General features: G+C 41.6%; 1 protein-coding gene across 1 annotated transcript in view; it reads right to left on the bottom strand.

Moving 5' to 3' along the window:
- Window positions 1–4,358: 4,358 nt before the first annotated feature.
- The window catches only part of cxxc4 (CXXC finger 4), a 29,600-nt gene continuing 13,574 nt past the window's right edge, over window positions 4,359–20,384 (bottom strand). Inside the window, 1 exon segment of the mRNA XM_034130306.1 lies at window positions 4,359–5,498. Within this exon segment, the coding sequence (XP_033986197.1) occupies window positions 5,454–5,498 (45 nt within the window). The 3' untranslated portion in view covers window positions 4,359–5,453.

Below are 20,384 nucleotides of genomic sequence, written 5' to 3'. Positions count from 1 at the left end.
TGCTGGAAACTAAACAATATTTATCTTCTGAATTCTGGAAAAGGGCTCTAATAAAAATATACTATAGTAGGGTTTCTGTGCTGGACCCTGAAGTTGATGCTAAGGCTATCTGTTGTGTTAAGCCCTATTCTGGGACAGTTATATATTATTATCGAGTACATATCACCTACATCTTCATCGTGTCCTTATTGGTGATCTCAAGCCATATGTTCTCCTAAATATGGTAAGGTACCTGTTGCATTGTTAGTCGTACAGTATTGGGTGTTGAGAAGTAGCCGGCCCATTATTCCCGGAACACCAATAGTCAAAACAAAAGGTCACCTTCGACCAAAATCCCAATTGTCTGACGATCTGTTTCCTTGAAAACTTAAACCCATCATTCAAAAAACACACAACGTACCTGCAATGGATAAAAACACATGGCTATTAATAATGCAGAATGATGGAAATATTGTTTTAATTATATTATTTTTTATTTATTAAAAAAATGTCATACATTTCCACTGTGGGAACCAAAACCGAAATTCTGCGGTAAAAAATTCTGGGCTTGAATAATCTGCCCACTTTAAAACATTTTACGGAAAAGTAATTAAAGGAAAATGTTAACTTACTTTTTGACAGAGCAACTAGTTATCTGTGACCTATTACATTTCAAAGTAACCTTCCCAAAACTAATAAGAGGCTTATTCAATGGTTTTAACCTTGAAATCAAAACACAAGATGCAATCATATTGTTTCAATTAAAGTGACGGGTTAATAAGAGGATATTTTACTTGTCCTATTCAATATTTCTTCAGTACTGTATCCTATCTAAGCGCCTCCTCGCAGGAAGGTGTTTGGATTTTCCACTTCTCAGAGCCAAGAAGTATGCCAGTAAAGTGAGGGAGCATTCTCAAAATCCCTGAAGGGATTATCACAGACTCTCTGCATTTATGCTGAGGACACAGAGAGGGTAAGCACATCTGATTGGCCCACTAACCCCAGTGGCCCACAGTGACCGTTTGTGTATAACAGTTTGACATTACAGAGCAGTGGCTAATTTATGTTAATGACATGATGGCACAAAGACCTCAAATGATTTGTTTGTCTGAATGTCATTTCAGCTTTCTCCTTTTCTAGTTGATTTTATCCCCAAATTTGACACTATTTGGCTTGCTACTTTAGTGTATCACTAGAGCAGGGGTGGGGAACCTCTGGCCTCCGGGCCGTATACGGACCGCGAGACCATTTGGCACGGCCCTCGAGGTAATTTATAAACACACGCAAAAAAGAAATAAATTAAAGAAATCTAGACCGCAAAATAATTAAACAAGTGAGTGCCTGTTTTTCCTGGCCACGGTCTGGGTCCGTGAACACAACACGAGCCTAACGTGGTATATGTCTCGTCTGACAGGGGTGCAGTTCTGACGGAGAGCACCAGAACGCCGCTCCGGCACTTCAGAAATTGCAGTACCCATAAGGAGCCGTAGACATGTCGTAGTTGTGTCTTTAGTTGAAAGCCCAGTGGCGATCTGTTCATCTGTCATACTGATCATACAGTCAATAACTTTGTTGTTATTAGCATCTGGTTAGCTAGCTATGCTAATGAATATAAGAAGCTTTTTCTACAACCAGTGAGGTAAAGGCACATCTTTATATGATCATTATAGTTATACAAAAATAAGAGAATAAAGTAAACGGGTATAAAATACTATATGACAGTAAAAAAAAGTTGTGATTAATAAACAAGAATAGAGTTTGAAAGGGGAGTGATTTGTAAAATATCCATAAAGAAAAAGAAAATCTGCTTACAGTTCTGTTTCATATGGGTGTTAAGAGATGTATCCATAGATCTCCTAATGTTGCTCTCAAAGTGCACCAGATTGATGCCTTTAACTTCAACATTTAAAAAAAAATCTTCCCGGGGGAGCATGCCCCCCGGACCCCCCTAGAGGAGGTGAGGACCCCCCCTAGAGGAGGTTAGGTCCCCCCCCCCCACTTAAATCATGTTCACATGGATAGGAAACTAAATACATTTGCACACATCTTGTGTCCATATTTTTCTGTTTTGGTGGTCATGCCACACCGTGCACGTGCATGTGCGAGTCATGGTAAGATATCTGGATTAAGAGGTTGCTTTTTCTTTGCACAGAATGAAAGAAAGGCCAAATGAATGGGCTGTGAATTTAGTTTTTTTAAGCAGAGGTCAATCATTTGTACAGCCTTCGGAGGATGTTGAAAACATTGAAATGGATCTTGAGAGGAAAAAGGTTCCCCACCCCTGCACTAGAGTAATAATGAATCATCAGCAAACTCTGTGTGTGTTGACACATGTGTGTTTGTGAGTTCATTCTGGTTCAAGTTAAGTTCACTGCTAAAAAATATTATTAAGTACATAATATTTGTCACAGATATCTCTCCGGTAGGATTTCATCATTTCATACTAATATGGGTCAACAAGAGGTTTTGTTGATATTTACTGGAAGAAGGAAATCCACATTCTTCCATCTCCAATTTTAAAGCATCTCAGACAGCAGCAAAGACACTTTCTGTGCCCTAAGAAATGAAAATACAATTCTTATTTGGCTTATTTGCTCACCTAACAATTGCGGTAATGGAATTTCAGTGTTGCAACGGCAATCACTGATGTTTTTTAGGCCGCCATTTTCACACGTTTGGTGTTCCCTCCCCATCCACCAAGTAGCATGCTGGCAACCAATGAGGGCTATTGTCAGCATTAATAACTCAACTTTTGAGTCACAGATCGACCACTTAAAGTCTGTGTGTTGAGTATATAAGGGGCTTAAGGAAGTGATAAGCCTCGATTAGCCCATCAGCAGCTACCTTACATCTTATATCTGGTTGGTTTCTTACAAAAATACCAATAGTGCATGCTGTAACTATTTCCGTGGCCACGTGAAGTGACTTCCCGGAAGTCTATGTTTTATTACTGTCTTGAATTCTGGGGGTAGGCAGGTTGGGTTTGTTACTATCTTTTCTAAGCTATACAAAGTCAAATGGCACCAACAAATATTGTATTGAACTTGTGGAAAAAGAGCAAAAAAGGCCAATTTCCCAAAACAAATATTTACCTTATCTTTTAAGAATTCTTCGAGTAATATATATCGCTTAAATTTAGTTTGAGGAAAATTGGTTTTGTCGAGAGGTCTAGGTCTTCTTAATGCAATTTCTTTTTTTTACCAAACCACATAATCTTAAACCTTAAGACCCATAAGAACTGAGGACTCATCGTATATTCAGAAAAATTAACACATCGCACATCTGTTTTGTGAGAAAGGTGAAGGAGAGAGAGAAAATTGCAAATAACAATATATATTTTGCAAGTTAGACAGTGAGCAGATGTTTATTCGCCACACATCGTATATCCCTAACACCCCGCTAACGTGCTAATGTAGTCTCGCTCCGTCCTCAGCCTCTGTCTCTGCATGTCTGAAGCAGGAAAACGAACGTTACCCCCGGCGCCTGAGGACTTTAAATCCCAGCTCCAGAGCGCAGAGTGGGAGGTGGGTGGGGGGGAAAGGATTAGAGAGAGCTGTCTGTGATGTTATTTAATCTCACCGGCCAGGGAGCGAGCGCGCCAGCATACCCCTGATGCACGTTATCAAGCTCTGATGACCAGCGAGGGGGGATTGGGGCGCTGCAGACGTTGCATCGCCGCAAACACGGAGCACTTGAAGTCGTCTTCCCGGCCCTAACCAGTCAGCAGCTCAATTTGGGTGATGGCGAGCGTGTTCAGTCGGGGGAGACGTCGGTCCCGGATGATTTCCTCCTTCTCCGCTCATTCTCCTCAGTATTGACACCCCCTCCCCACCTCACCTACCCAGCCAAATGTGTCCCTCCGACTGCCCCCATCTCCCTATAACTACTCCCTACCCCCTGAAACCCAAAGACCCGACAATCGCTCAGTTGCTCGAGCTATCTCAGGGCGCCTGTCTCGCTTCATACCCCCCACACCCACCTCCCCCTCGTCCCCCCACCACCCTCCTATTCTCCCCCCTCCCCCCAAGAGTATTCCAGCATGACAAACCACATGGGATTTCACTAGTCCTTTAAAGTCGGCTGCCTCTGGGAACCACTCTTCTCGGCGCAACGTTTTAGTATTCAAGGGACTACGTGACTGGGGAGGCAACTGATGCCGTTACATTCTTCCTGTCTCCTCCTGGTTGTTATTTCTGATGCTTGGCGGGAAGGACAATAGAAATAGTTTTTTTTTAATCAGGTGATCCTTAATTGATCACTGATTGTTATTTCTTTCCCCTTCAATCATTGGTGGATTTATCTGGTGCCACTTCAAACATATAGCGTCAAGATGTCCTTTTACTGAAGTCATTTTTTTTTTATTTTAACACATAAAAGCATCACAACAACAATATACAAATTCTTAGTAGTCTTTAAAACCAAAACACATTTACACATGCAACAATAGGGTTTAAGACAATGAGTAACTTATTGAATAATTTTGTTTTTGGAATGTGTTTACTCTGCAGGAGAAAAGTCCAGTCTACCCCTTTGCTCCAGAACAACATCTGATATGTCCAATATGTATAGAGTACTGTAATTAAGTCTAATTGAAGGTTTTTAAACATAACATACAATTCCTTTACTGGCATTACTCTCTACCTTTTAGACAGTTACAACCTTAAGTGAAAGAAAGAAAAAAAGGTTTGATGGCCGACAAAGTTTGGTTAAAAAAACAAGTACTTGAGAATATGACCTCCAGACAGCAGCGTGACTCATAAATGTCTGGAGCCGTCGCAATCAATTGATGCTCAATTGGATTGTAAAGAAATGCATCTCACCACACAAGACAATGTGCCCTGTTGTTCTGCAGTGAGTCCGCTCAAATGGGAAAACACGTCTACAAGTTTCTGACAGAAGCACAGCTGCCGTCCTTCGTCTCATCGTTCCAGCCGGCGACGTTCTTTACATTAGCGTGGCATTCAAAATGACCGGTTTCAGAGAAATAAAAGACAAAACTATCAGATGATTCAGTCTGATAAAAAGAATTCAACAGAAATGAAAGGTTGAGGAATAATCAACAGAATAGATTATTGCTCCAGAGTTAAGTGTGTTGTATTATCATCAATCCTTGTGGCCTCTTCAGTTTTTGACGGAATCAGTATGATTGTATGATTGTCTGTTTGAGTCCTTTACATAGGATTGGCTGTAAACATACAGCCACAACACTGAAAACACATTCATAGACACCGAAAATATACATTATGATACTGTCAAAAGGTACAATAATTACACAGAAAAAGGAAATTACATAGTTAAAACAACACCATTATGTTTTCTGTTTATCTTTTCGTCAGTCCACTTTTCATCGCTCGTCCTCCTTGAAATGTGTTGGGCGTTTTGGGCTCTTTAGACCCATCAGGCGCTCCTGGCAGAGAATCAAGGGTCCCACCTGCCCTCCTGCAGCTGGATAAGGGCAGCCATGGCCCGTCTCTCTAAAAGAACCACCGAAAAGCTTCTCCGCTGCTGACCGGCGTCCTCTGTGGGAGACAAAATGGGAAGGAGACATTTTAATTTGCAGGTTTCCAGGCTGGGCAGTAATCATGTCATGTTGAACAACGAAAAAATAAACACAGTCAGAAATTACAGATTTGGAAGCTTAAAAATCAATAGTATTGGAAAGCACATTTTGAAATTGTGACATTAGGTAAAGTTAAAACCCAGAAGGGCACTTAAAGGGGCAATAAAGCACAACCACCAATCCAAGTATTTCATCAAAGGTGATTACATCCACGTCCCGCCCACACCCAAATGTATACAAAGAATTGGGCCATGATTCTAACAGAAGCAAAAGCCAATGATTCAAGCTTGAAATAACTGACCACTGAAATAACTGCTTTACTAATTTGCGTATGTATCAACTAACAAATAACCCTGCTACAGTTAATGAATAAAAACAAAAAGTCAGTGACGAGAAATAAGGTCTACAAAAGGCTATCAACACCTGTTTATTACACCAACAACAACAACAACAACAACAACAGTCACATCACCCTCACGCTTCTTTTGGACACATGTATTCCTTCCAATGTGTAGCAAACCATATTGCAGGTTTTAAGGCTGCGGAGTAATCATGTCATGTATAACAAAAACGACCATAAACACAGTCGGAAATTACAGATTTGGAAGCTAAAAAATCAATAATATTGGAAACAGAATTTTTAAATAGCAGGACATTAAGTACAAGTAAAAACCCAGAAGGGCACTTAAAGCGGCAATAAAGCACAACCACCAATCCAAGTATTTCATCAAAGACTCCGCCAAGGTGATTACATCCACGTCCCACCCACACCCAAATAATCATTACGCCGGATGAAATATTCAATACAAATTCCCAAGAAGCAACAATGAGGCATTTAATTACTGCAAGCGCTAGCCGCAGTGAGGGGGAACAGTGCATCATTTCAATTTGAGCTCGCGCCAGCCCCCCCCCCCTCCCCCCCACAACACCTCCTCCTCTTCTCCCCTAAAAACCTCTATGCCGGAGTGACAGCCTCTCCTTACCCGAACTCATTTGGAAGTCAAAGACATAAAATACTGGAGTCTCCCACCAATCCCCATGACCAATTAGCAAATTTTTTGATTATTTTTTCACACTGTTGACAGGGGGGAAATAGTGCATAATCACAACTAAAATCACTTTAGTCTGAGTGGAGGGCAATTTGACATTTTAATACCAAGTGTCATTGGAGGCTCTTTAAAGGCATGCTGATGAGAGCTTTAGCGCCACACTCCTACACTCAGGCTTATACATATGTGACCACAGTAAACATTAAAAACTGTGTACAGGAAGGGAAATGGTTTATATAAACACATAGTGACTTTCACTGGAGTTAAATATGATCATGTAATTTTACTACTATGTTGTCTAAATTAATGATCGGAAGCATTTTTTATTTAAAAAAAAGAAACACAATACGTTTTTAGTGGAACATGTACAGTATAAGGGATTCTGTCTTAAAGGGGCCCTATTATGCTCATTTTCAGGTAAAAATGTGTATTTTGTGCCTCTAATGTGACATGTTTACGTGCAACTCTGCAGCACCTCTTTTCACCCTCTGTCTGAAACCAGAGCCCAGTCTAGTCTGATTGATTACCTGGCCGTCTCTGTTGTGATTGGTCAAACGCTTAGAGATGTCCCGCCTTTTAGCCTATCACGTACAATGTGTGGGAACGCGAGCCAATAGAAGTGTTACTATACATAGTGATGTCAACAAATATTTCTTAGTTAGAAAACGGAATATCTGCAGTTTTACAACTTGTCAAGCAAGCATTTTGAGGACCTTTTTATATAGGAAACAGGTTCATAGTCCATAATGAGCAGTATTATATCTTACAACAGAGATAACAATAAAACACAATCGATCGGTTTGATATTTGTAATTTGTTGCATACAATATTTGCCGTAGTCTTATAATACTTATGATTATTACAGCCAAATCACTCAGCCTTAATGATGTACGATGTATATCCAGCACTCTGTGTGACACTTTTATAGTTAACACATCACCAACTTAAAGTGACATTACATTTATATTTCTTTACATTAGAGGCAACTTTGGAAAGTGTAGACTGTCACACAACTACCAAATTCACAGAGAGCACTTTAGCCATTTTAGATTCCTAATTTTAACAAGAGAGAAAATATTTGCAAGTTAAATGTGATTGTCAAAAATGTGAATTGGGCCAATGATGCTAAAAGAAGCACAAGCAACGATTCATGATTTAACTGAAAACTAAGCTTTACTCATTAAGTGAGTATCAACCGATAAATAATCCCATTACAGTTAATGAATAAAAACGACTTTATATTGACGAGAAAAGCTCTGCAAAAGGCTGTCAACACCTATTTATTAAACCTCCAACAACAACTGTCACATCACCCTCACACTTCTTTTGGACTCATTTCTCCCAATGTGGGTAGCACACCATTTACCATATAATCTTTTTTCACACCACATTAAGCAATTACTATTATCCTTCCAAGTGAATAATGGAGGCACCCAGAACAGCAGGATACCATCATCACCAATTTAAAGCTACGGATGAAATGAAACACCATTATGTTTTTGATGGGTCAAGACGCTCTCACAGATCTCATGTTTTTTTCTTTGCTTAATTGCAACGAGCTGACGCCTGCGCCCTTGTTGTGTCATCGTAGCTCCATTAATTGTGTTTTTTTTGCTTTGGGAGGCAATTAGGCTTTGATAAATACTTGTTTCATGTAATTACTGCTTCTTTTTTTAGATGTGATGGATGAGTGGCATGAAACTAAGCTGACCAATTTGACCCTAGATTTATTGTGAGTTTTTTACTCATCTGAACCCCAGGAAAACATTAAGGAGATAAGATGGATTGGTACATTTGAATTTGTGTGTGGGTCCTATTCCCTCCCATAGGTGTACTGCAGCATTTAAATTCAAGTTAACATAAAAACCAAGCTACCGATTCCTTACCATGCTATTCAACAAACATAACACAATAAATCCCATGTACTTCAACATATGCTCCTTCATTTTCAGTTTTTATTAGGGAAGTAATAAGGGTCATCATTCCCTCTCCAATATCTATTTTATATCACTGTGAAAAGATATTCTTCAAACGCTGTTATATTTAATCAAGTTTCACAAATCTTTTTACAAGATTGAATTTGAACATACCCTCAACTGGTTGCTAACAGCTAACGTTAACTACCTCTCCTGCTGATTTCAAAACAGATTTGTTGTTTACAATGTAGCATTATTAATAAAAAAGAGTAGTGCTTCCCCTTGGACACGTCAATAGTTAGTGTAATACGTCCAATCAACATTTTCTATCGGCCGCAGAAGGACTAGCACTGACAGTCCCAACAGTGGTACCTGTGGTGCTGTAGATAAACAGGTATCGTCACATTTTCCGAATGTTGGCATTAACTTGATACCGAAGTATTGTTCTGGTGACATCCCTAACAAGCATGTAATTGTCCGAATTCTGTGGATAAGGTGTGCACATCCACAGGGGCACTTTCAGCTCCGCTCTCTTGGTTTAGAACATGATGCTCTAAAAGCTGAGGCAAAGAGGAGAGACAGGGGCGTTGAGAATGTTTATCTTGATCCATATTCTCACATTGATCAGTCCCTGGTGGAAGTGCGGCTCGCCGGAGACAATAATGACCCTGATCTGGGCACTCGGCATGTCTCTGTTTTGTTAAGTTCCTGCGTTATCGATCCAGTGGGGCTCTTGAGTGCTGCTTGGATTCACTCCCAGGCCCCCTCGCCTCGGCACACTGCAGTGACCAGGCACAAAGAAGGCTCAATTAGCACCGCTCTGCTCCCCCACCTGCATGCGCCTTCAAAATCACTCCATCAACCGCCGGGGAGAGTGAGGGAGAAAAGACAGAAGAATACAGAAAAACAGGGAGAGGGAAAGACAGACGAGGGATAAAAGGGAGGAGGATATGTGGGGAGGAGGTAAGGGTTGATAGTGTTACACCAGGGAGCGACACCAAGGTTTCACCTCAAATCAAGACGCCATGGCAGCAGCTCAGCCTCACGTCAACGCCGCTGCAGCAGAGCGTACATAACAACCTGGCTACAACGACACACCGAGGGGAAGACAATTTCCCGCTCTAGCAATGAATGCACACGATCGAGTATTGGGCTGACTGAAGGAGGAGGAAGAGATTTCTCCAGACCTCAAATTAACCCCACCACACCACACCACCGCAGCAGCAGGCAGTGTATTTTAAGTGTCTGCCGGTGGGTTTTGGTGATAACGACACAGTAAAACTGACATGTGGCGGAATAATTCTCTGCTGATTCTGGCGAGGCAGTGTGAGGGCTCTGGGCAGCCATGACACCCTGTGATCCTAACTGAACCTGGCAGGTGCAGTTAATGCCGAAGCCACGTCGAGAGATTGAGACGAGGTGGGAGAAAGACGGCGACAACGGGACGTTAAATCAGAGTCAAACCGACCGGACTAAAGCAGTTTCTGTTAAAACTGCTCTGACCTCTGCAAGGCACTATGCATGCACACGCAGCATAAACCTCCAACCGCAATCTTAAACATCCAGGTTAAGGCCGATCCTCCCTATCTTTTCCACAGGAATATTAAAAAACACATGAACAGTCCTCATATCCCCGGACCTGCCCCTCCTCTCCCCTGCAGCCTTGGCGTCACACGGAGCTGGGGCCGGAGATAAACCACTCAAGACGATGAGGATGATAATGGCAGACGCTGCAGCGCCTCAAAATTCAATCAGCACCGGGACGTCAATGCGGATGAGTGTAAAAGTGAAATATGCTCGCCGGCGTGTGTTAAAAGACGCCACACAGGGCTCGCAGAAACAACAACAGGCGATGAAGAGGAGGATGAGGGGATAAAAAGCAGGAGAGGGAGACAGGAGGAGAAAGAAAAAAAAACAAGAAGGGAAAATGAAAATAATGTGTCTCTACTCCGCTTCCCAGCAGAATCCCACTGGCATTCTGAGCAGCCCTACTTTAACCACAGACTGTGAATAAATTACCCTTTTGAACTCGGGGTGATTGCAAATGTGCCCCGGTTTCTCTTGAGACATGTCTGGCACGAACCCTCGGCTCTACGCTCCGAGCCAGCCTTGTCACAGAGACCCCCGCAACCCCCACCCCTCCCTCCACACCAGCACACACACACACTAAAGGCACACACACGTACACACAACATTATAAAACTTTTAATTCACCATAATTGTGGGTGGATTTTTTTTCCAACCATCTCTCCCCCTCCCCTTCTCTTTTTCTGTCCAGGAATTCTCTACTCTAATTCGGAGATGTAAAAAAATGTGTTATAGATGAGTAGGAATACTGGAATAAAATGTGTAATGTGGCATAAAAATCAGGATAGAATAGCAGAGTCAGATAGGGAGGAATCTCAGGGAGAGACAGTGGTTGAACAGCAGCCTGTGGGAGTGTGCTGATGTGTTTCCGTATGCTCATTATAGCACATGGCCCATACATTACCCTGACAATACCCATTATTTATTAACCTACAGACCGGGAACCAGGCCACTTTTCATAACCGCAATCCTTTTGGATGCAATAAATACCACTCCCCACGTCTTCTCGACAAACAAACTGCGGCTGACACGGCTATAGCTGTCTGGACACTGACTTTTTATAGAACATATTTACAAATAATCTTCACACAGCATCACAAGTGCAAACTCAGGTCAGCCAATTTGTTTGTTTTTTACCAGGTAACACCTCGCAAACTCAATTCACACTGACACCTCAGAACTGGAAATCAAAGTCAGTGATCATTTCAATGTAAAATGAGAACATAAAGGGAAATTCCTTTTGATATTTTCTGGTGGTGAAGCAGACAAAACTGTGAAGAGCAGTGAGGAAAGAGCATGTTTCATCAGAGTCAGGAAAGAAGACTTTGGAGCCAGCCAAAGACTCAGGGCCAGGTCTGAGGAAAGTTTCAGTGGTGCAGTCAGCCTTAACTGATGTGTTATATATTGCCTGTCACTTTATTCTGCAGGAATATTGGGGCGTTGCCAAGCTCAAACCTGGAAGGTATAGCAATCCATCACCTGCACCGTTACAGGCGGTGGTAGGTGGGGGTTGAAATCTCATCTTAAAGCTTGTAGCCAATATTCGAGCCTCCCAATGCCGTTTATAAAAGGTTCCTCTCCAAGGCCGCCATCACGGACAGACCACTCATCTAGTCATCCACACGCCACTGCCCCCCCCTCCCCTGCAGCACGACACCGTAACACAAACACACTCACTGCGCAACGGATCAAACCTTGAGTATTACCGGCATAATACTACACTGTTAATATTTACATTAATGATGTGACCGCCTATGTTTCCTGTAGTTATTGAATTGCTCTTTTTACTGCACTGTTAGTGTACAGTTTTATTATTATTGTGCTGCTGTGTTTATTGTATTTTTGTAACTCTGGCTCAACAATTTCGTTCGGGATGAATAAAGTCCTATCTTATCTTATCTTATCTCTTACAGTATATACAGAATCATATAACATTCTGGTGATAATAAGTAATTAACTGGCTGTAATGGAATTAGTATCTACTGTTATGAAGTTATCTTTCTGCTTTGTGGTTTTTTTGTTTACGGACAAAACTAGTCTGAATACACCGAGTATTGCAAGTGATTTCAAAATGATGAATTGTTATTGGACAGGTAATTTGAATTGTTCTACAGCACAGAGTATACTGTTCTCAAGTACCGTACTTCAGTTCAAAATGTTGGTACTTGTTCTTAAACTTTTTCCACGTTATGCTACTTTATAATTCTCTATATACATGCTCTACTCATGCAGAAAAAGTCAAATGTTTTACAGCTTTAGCTAGTTGCTACGTTATGGTTTTACTTTTCATTTTAACAAGCAAAATATAATGATGACCTGATTAAATATGATTTATTGTAATTGATTACACCTGCCACCATTAATTAAAATAGTCAAAATCCATCTTTTCTACTACAACAGTAAAACACTATCAGACATATTTAACTTTTTATACTTAAAATGTGTTTTTCTTGCTACTTACACATGTCAGAAAAGCGTCATAATACCTGCAACGCTGACAATGTCCAGTTGAATTATATGAACTATTTCTTATGAACAATAAACAAACTACTTTTCCTTTTGGATATCAGCTTGGCGGCTTTTTCTTGGAATTTTATCAGAACTTAGATATGCCTTGTATTTAGGTGGAACAACACTGACTTATTTTTATGTAACAGAAACAAATATGATTTCTTAACTGATCATTTTACTGATCCTATAAAATGCTAACGGCTAACAGTGTTTGTAAGCAAGCACTACCCATTAGCATACTCATACTTTCATTGTTCACAGTTCCCTTAGAATCGTATAACTTGAGGAATATATCATTATGAGCCGTAGAGATATCACTTGTAAAGCGAAAATAAATTCTTGGTGTGAATCAAATTCCTGTGACTGTAGTTCTCTTTAACACTAGAACCGCCAACGGGTCAATTTTACCCGCAGCTGTTTTTTGATTGTATGTAACTTTTTTTCAATAAAATATTCAAGTCTCCCAGTCCGTGACTTTTCCTGAAAGTGTGTTATGTAGCACCCTCTGTTGTTAAAAATTGTCAATATGAAGTCAGATTGAAAAAATCGCCAAAAAAAATGCCATTTATACCTATATCCGCCAGCGGGTAATATTTACCTCATAGACAATGCAGCGTAAACATGACGTGTTGCTATAGCAACGCCTTTTGTCTACTGCGGTTCCATAGATAGAGAGAGAGAGATAGACAGATAGATAGTTATAGATAGAGAGAGAGAGATAGAGAGATTTGTACCTAAACAAAACACAAGTCTAACACCAAGCGTTTAAATCAGCACTGGTAGCGATATGTTATACTTCATGCTATATGCACAAACTATATGAAAAGCTGAGAGTCCACAGATTCTATTGGTATAAGTTTCATCCCTGTGCGATCAAAACTCACTGTTCTTGTATGATAAATAAAAGAACATTGTACCTTGAAAATCAATAGCGGGTAAATTTGACCCGTTGGCGGTTTTAGGTATACAGCGACCTCTGGCGGTTCTAGTGTTAAGATATTGATATATTGACAGCCTAAATCAAATAACGCTGAACAATTTTCAGAACACGCTGAAATATATGTGCTCACATTCTTACAGTTTTTTAAAATGTTTTCCTAAGAACTATCTCAAAATGACTTCAGAACTATGATATAATGGGGCGGCAGCTAGCAGGAGGAAAAGTAAATCAATGCCTGTGGTGTGTTAGATAAAAGCAACATACCTAATCTTATTTTATAGCATTCATTTTTCACATGTCCCATAAAACCTTGACCTATCGTGAGTGAGAACAAATATTAAGGCGCATGATTGGAAGTATTTATTATCCCTTCAATTGATGCATCTCTATTTTACTCCCTTAAATTACAAGGTCTGATGAACATCAACTACATTTTCAGTATTTGGTTCACCATTGCGTTTACTAGCAGCTTTTCAGCTCATATTAAACACAGATCATCATCATGGAGGACTTTACATGTGAGATATTAACACATTTAGTGGATTACCATAAGCTGTTAATGCCACCTTTTCTTTCTTTTAATAGCGTATGTATTCAAATAACCGCCCCTCTTGAATATGGTCATGACACTCACACAGCTAACTAAAGTACAACCTGATGGCATTCCTATACTGAAATACTAAACAGCTACAATTTTTTTAATCAAGGTCCAGCTTTGCACCAAGCAACTATGCGAGCAAATCAAGCTAAGTGTATTGCGGATATTTGTGAGTAATGAGGAATTTGGGAGTATTTTGCTGACTAGGCATGTATGAAGCGGTGGGTAGAGTGTGGGGGGGGGGTGTATGATGGTGTGCTTAAGAGCCGTGGCTGTGAGAGGCAGGGTGGTCACAGGGGGGAGATTAGGCTGAGGGGCAGCGAAGGAAAACCAAATCCATCTCCATCTCAGAAACATCCTAAAGCAGATTACTTACTTCAGTGGGAGAGGAGGGAGGAAAGAGAGAGAGAGGAGCACGAGATGGATGAGAGAGCGGAGGAGGAGAGAGAGAGAGCAATTAGCATAGATGCAATTCTGGCACAGTCCTCTGACTTGATATTTGACCTTCTGCGAGAGTCTTGCCAAATATCGCCTGAGAAGCGCAGACGGACCATATGGCAAAGTGCTGCTGGAGGCTGAGTGCAGTGTGACTCCAAGCCTCCGTATGCTAATGGGGGAATGTAATTACAGTGCAGTATTCCTGCAGGACGTATATTTTACTAGCCCCTCCATAGGAGTGGGTCTGCAGCGAGGCGGGCCAAGGCTCAGTGGTTTTGGGAAAATACACTTTTTATCAAACTGAGCGAGCCATTGAGTGGACAGTGGATTGGAACAGTGTAAGTGGGGCAGCGCTGCAACATGTCACTTTATGAGGAAGTCAGTATATGTTGATGGAGACAGTCCAATATATGAGAGGGATAAATCCACTCTGACTCACACAGCTGAAATACAATCAGCTGCTCTCTTTTCAGACACGCCCTAATCAGTGATAGCAGATGTTTTCCATCAGCTGCTGACGGCAAAACACCTGATGAGCCTATGACATCACTGATAGGAGTGGCCTAAAATGCAAAAATAGTTGAAAGTGTCAAACATTGACAGTAGTGTAACTCAAGATCTGCCTAATTTGAGATTTAAGCGAATTTAAACAAAAAGTCTGGGGAGATTATCCAGCTCTTCCTATCTCACAACTATGCTTGATGTTATTCGATATTAACGGTAGAGATGGAGACAGGTGAACACCAAGCAATGTGCTTCTCTAAAGGCCCTGACACACCAGGCCGAAATCGGCCGTTTTCGTTACGACGAAGCGTGCCCTGTCGCCCAAACTCAATTTGGTGTGTCACGCACCGTCGGCCGTGACACGCCTTATTTGGCCTTTCATGGCCGATGCACGGCCGACTCAACATGTTGAATCGGCCGTGCGTCGGCCACAGGCAGTCGGACAAAGAAATCACTCTGATTGGCTGTTCAGCTAACGAATCAGTGCATGAGAAGCAAAACGGTTGCTTGGGAATGTCTTCCACAAGCAACACTCCAATGGCTGATAGCTCCAGTACCGCACGAAACATGTTTTCGATGGACGAGAGTGAAAATGGAACGCACATGCTATTTGTTGTTTGTTTAGATCACGCAGTCTGTTCTTCTTCTCTGTCTTCTGGTTGTTGCCTCTTTTGAATGACGAATACACACTACCGCCGCCTGCTGGTAAGGAGAGTTATTGCCACCCTCGCATGCGCAGTTCGTACGTGCTCGGCTGAAGTCTTTGCGGTGTGTTCCAGTGCGACACATGGCCAAGACGCAGGAGTCAGGGTTAGTCGGCGAGTTCTCTGGTGACTGCTTGGTGTGTCAGGGCCTTTAGATCGAGCGAACACAGGATATGTGAGACAGCGTGATGCAATTGTGACCACGTAGTTTAAAGCAAGTAAATCTCCTGCCTAGGTTTTTAGTTTGTATTTAGTGATTAGCATTGAGCATTCATTTTAAATGACGTTCATATCAGTCAATATAGGAGAAAATTAAATTCTACGTAAATCATTTTTCCACATATCAATAATCTTTCCACAGCTGTGTCAAAGTAACCCACATCTAAAAACATTGGTGGAGCAGTACACAAGTGATTAGTACACCCAACCATCCATCCTGACCTCCTCCCTTCAAATCCTCCGCAGACCTGGGATATCACAAGTTATGTTTCCTTCAAAAAAACGTTGGCATAGCAAATTTGTAGTATTTAAAGGGGTTGAATATTTACAAGCATCTTCATTAAATATTCCTTATATGAATAAATAATGCTTATCCTCAAGAGATATTGTGTCCATTAAATCCTCAGAAATGGTGCAGGAAATACGTCTTTTAGTATTTTCAAATTCTGGTATGCTTTAAAAATAACTCTTACACTGTTACACAGAGTACAATCTCGCACAATACAGTGTGAGAGATATCTAGGGTAAAAAGGGAGCGACTTTCTTCTGCTGAAACAGCTCAGACGCCATGCCTCCTCCATTTATCATGCATGGAAAATTCCTGCCCACACAGGCGGAGGCTGAGCCGACCCCAGTGGGAAGAGACAGAGGCAGCACCCTCGGGTCAGAGGCGGCCGTCTGCAGCCCGGATCTCCTTCCTGCTGCTAAATACAACAGTGCCTGCCTCCATTTCACTTTGCTTCACCTAAGTACTCTTGTCCAAGTATCACAATTTTGCACCGGGCTGCCACAAAGCTAACTCTCCTCTGGGAGCATGCCCTATACGAGAGACAGCGGAGAGGCTTTCAGGTGCTGCTGAGATTCCAGGAAAACAAAACAAAGAAATGCCGCGGCGGGGTCAATTGAGCGCCGAGACGCGGTGAAATCCGAGCAGTGTGAGCGGGGAGAAGGGCAGGCTTTGCAGCATGGGGGTGTGAGGAGGAAGATGAGCAGGACACGCATTTGAGTTTGTAGATACCTGAGGGATCGGGTATGGAAATCCCCAATTTCTCAGCCAAGTCGCAGCCCTTTGAACAGCGCAAGACGTCAACGAGCACGGCGAGAAGCCATGTGGGTGTAACGAAGCGAAGGCTAAGCGAGGCAACATGCTGCCAGTTCTCTGAAATGTTAAATTGAAATGCAAAGCAGGAGCAGGCCTTCTTGTTTTGAGCAGATTTCTCAGCATCTGTGTGGGAGAACTTAAACTCAGAAGGTCTATATGCAGAGCTCTGCATATTTACTGTAAATCAACATAATATTTAGGTTAGGATTAGAAAATACACACAGTAGAAGTTGGATCTCTAATTGCACTTGCGTAATGGAGACTTCAAAGCAATCTGTGCATTAAATTCAGCGAGTAACAAAAGTTTAAGTTTTGAATATGTACGGCTAATTGGCACCTGTCAATTACAGCACCTTTGCTCTGCTTATATCTTTTTTATACTTAATATGCTAAATGTGTCGGCAAGAGATGCTGGTATTGAGACAACATGAGGAAAGTATTTAAAAATATGTGAGTGACTGGCAGCAAGTCATCATACTGTAGGTTCACTAAATGGATAAATAAAGTGAGGTGGAGCTATTTTAAGAGCTTTTTGTTTAAAAAGGACATATTATTCTTATTTCAGGTTCATATTCTGTGCCTCTGCTGTGACATGTTTCCATGCTTTAATGTTCAAAAAGGTCTAGTAAGGATGTTAGATGACTCACAGTTGGAGCATTTCTACAGCTTGGGTTGTGAGTCTTTGGTTAAATGATCAATACTTAGAGGGCAGTGGTGGCCTAAACGCTAGAAAAAAGGCAGCCTGTGTGAGGAAAGTAATGTTTTGATCCCCAACAGGATGAATCTGGGCGGGGAAAGTTAAAGAATCAGCGCTTGCCTCGCCTCATTAGCTCCGGTGTGTCCTTGAGATACACCGTTTCCCTGCCTGCTCCGAGTGGAGCTGCTCAGAGTTCAGCAGGTCACACTGAGGTTGGACTGGGAAGCTTCCAGGTGTGAATGTGTGTAACTTAGCGAGTGTTACGTGGCAAAAGGAAGCTCAGTGAAACCTACCTTGATAGATAATGGGCAAAACAATAACTAACATAAAGTTGATCAACTGTGTAAAATGGTGCATTAAATCTGTTACAGTCGTATATCGTAAGACATTTTGGAAATATTTTGGATGCAATTGGCAACTGCAGTTCTTTGATGTGCTCACGAGAATGACAACACATTTGTTTTTTGATACGAATCTGATTTCTGCCTCTGACAGTTTCTCCATTTCAAGCAGAAGACAAGGCCAATAGGATCTTATTCTTTGCGTTTCTTCTTATCCATGTCTTTTTGTGAATTATTGCATACTTTAACTTCTTCATGACTCTCCATAAACCTTAAGAAGCCCTTAATTATCCAGGGGAGTCACATCTTCTGTTACATAACATTACAGAGAATGGGTGGAAAATACAAGAGCGGATCTTCCCATTGTATAAGTCACAGGAAAAATGTGTAAGAGGAGCGGAAAGCAGTAAAAACAAACTACATGCAATTTAGACATTCCTCTTGTCTTGTTTTTCCTCTCTCGTGAATTACAGCCTTTTACTGTTTCAGGATTAGTAGACCATCTAATTTAAAGCTGGAATGAATATACATTTATTTGGCTTTTTCTTTTATATGTATATTGACACTGTTTCCAGCTTGGTTTCAATATTTATTTATCTTTGTGGGAGCAGTCATAAGGGTTGAAAACCACTGTTCTAATATGCTGAATTGTAAAATCCAAGGCTGTCCAAGAAGGACGTCTTCATTTAGTGTTATTTAATTGAACTGCATACAAAAACACTGCCAGGTCAGCGTGTGTGAAAAGAGAACCTCCCTCCCTATTATGAAAGAAAAACAAAGGATTAAAGTTCGAGTCATGAGGCTAATATTTCACTGGAAGCGACCTAAAACGAGGAATTAGCCTACTTAAGTATGGCTTTAGTTAAACTGGAAGGTGAAGCTTAACAAAGACGAAAACAAGAGCGATATGGTGCCAGTGGGCAATGTAATATAGACTTTAAGCTAATCCAAGCAGACTCCCCCCCCGCTTAGTCATTCCAGCTCCGCAGTGATCAGACGAGGAAACCGGTCACAGTTTGTCAAAACACAGCTTGCACTCTGAGCAGATTGAAATCATTTCTCTCGACAGACAGATCTTTAGAGGAGTGACAACAAGCAGCGAACAGCTCAATGGTTTATCAGTGGTTGTGGAGGACAAAGAGGCTCTCCACTCAGGAATGAAAATATCCACCTGATGTCATCAAGCGGCGCATCATAAATCCCGTCCTTCGCCTGGGGGACACAGAGCGACTTCACGCCTCTGTGACACTCTCTAACCCCAGGGTTTCTATCAGGAAAAAAAAACCATGAAATATCTTTCTGGGCATAGTGTCAGATGCTCGCCATGAAATATTCATAAGGTGAGAGCCACAATAGAAAGGTTGGCAGCGTGCGAGGATTTGACTTGCAGAAAAACTGAAACGCTTAAACCACGTTGACCGACTTCTCCCTCCGCCTGTTGTCACTCACAAATCCATTTTCACGTCAGTTTTCTTAGATGCACGGCACAAAGCCATCTGTCATTTACTGCTTTTTAACCTATAGATATAAACCAATCAGTGCAGCCGCAGACCCGCAGTTCCTCCGCCCTGTATATTACATTTGGCGACAATGACGTTAACAAAGATTGGAGTTTTTTTTTCTTTGGCAGCTCAATATTGTTTCCATAGGCTTTATAAGTTACTGTTAAAGGGCAATTCTGCTGTGTTTTTTTTGCTTTAACCCATCAACTATTCATACATATTGCATATTGAATATAAGATTTAGCACATCACAAATATCTCAAGTGGTAATACAGGACAAGTAAATATAAAATCATGAATGTATTCTGATGATCTTTTTCATCAATAAAGTTTGTAGAGATAGTAATCTTTTTAGAATTATGTTTAGACCAGAGGTCGCGTTAACCGAATATTTTTAACAATGATGGAAAAATCTGAAAGCCGTCCGTCATTTTGACAGATTAGAACAAACTCAGAACAGCGCCAAAGTTCCCCTGCAGCGGGGCTCCGGTATTATGCCGTGTTATGCATGCCCGCCCAAACCTAACTTTGCCGAACAGATCAACAAAGGTATTTGCTTAACGCTGTGCGCGCTCCCGCGCCGTGCTATGGGCATGCATAACACGGCGCTAACAGTTCACGAGCGAGCGTCCACCCCCCCGTTGAAAGTTCACGAGCGTGCTCTCTCCGCCCCCCAGCCCCCTCCCCCCCGGCAGAGTTGTGTACAGGTCGGCGGGTAATAATGAATTTTGACGGAA

The sequence above is a fragment of the Trematomus bernacchii genome, unplaced genomic scaffold (genome assembly GCF_902827165.1).
Source record: "Trematomus bernacchii unplaced genomic scaffold, fTreBer1.1, whole genome shotgun sequence".
Classification (NCBI taxonomy): domain Eukaryota; kingdom Metazoa; phylum Chordata; class Actinopteri; order Perciformes; family Nototheniidae; genus Trematomus; species Trematomus bernacchii.
Note: the sequence above shows the minus strand (reverse complement) of the source record. Positions and strands in the feature narration are given on the sequence as shown.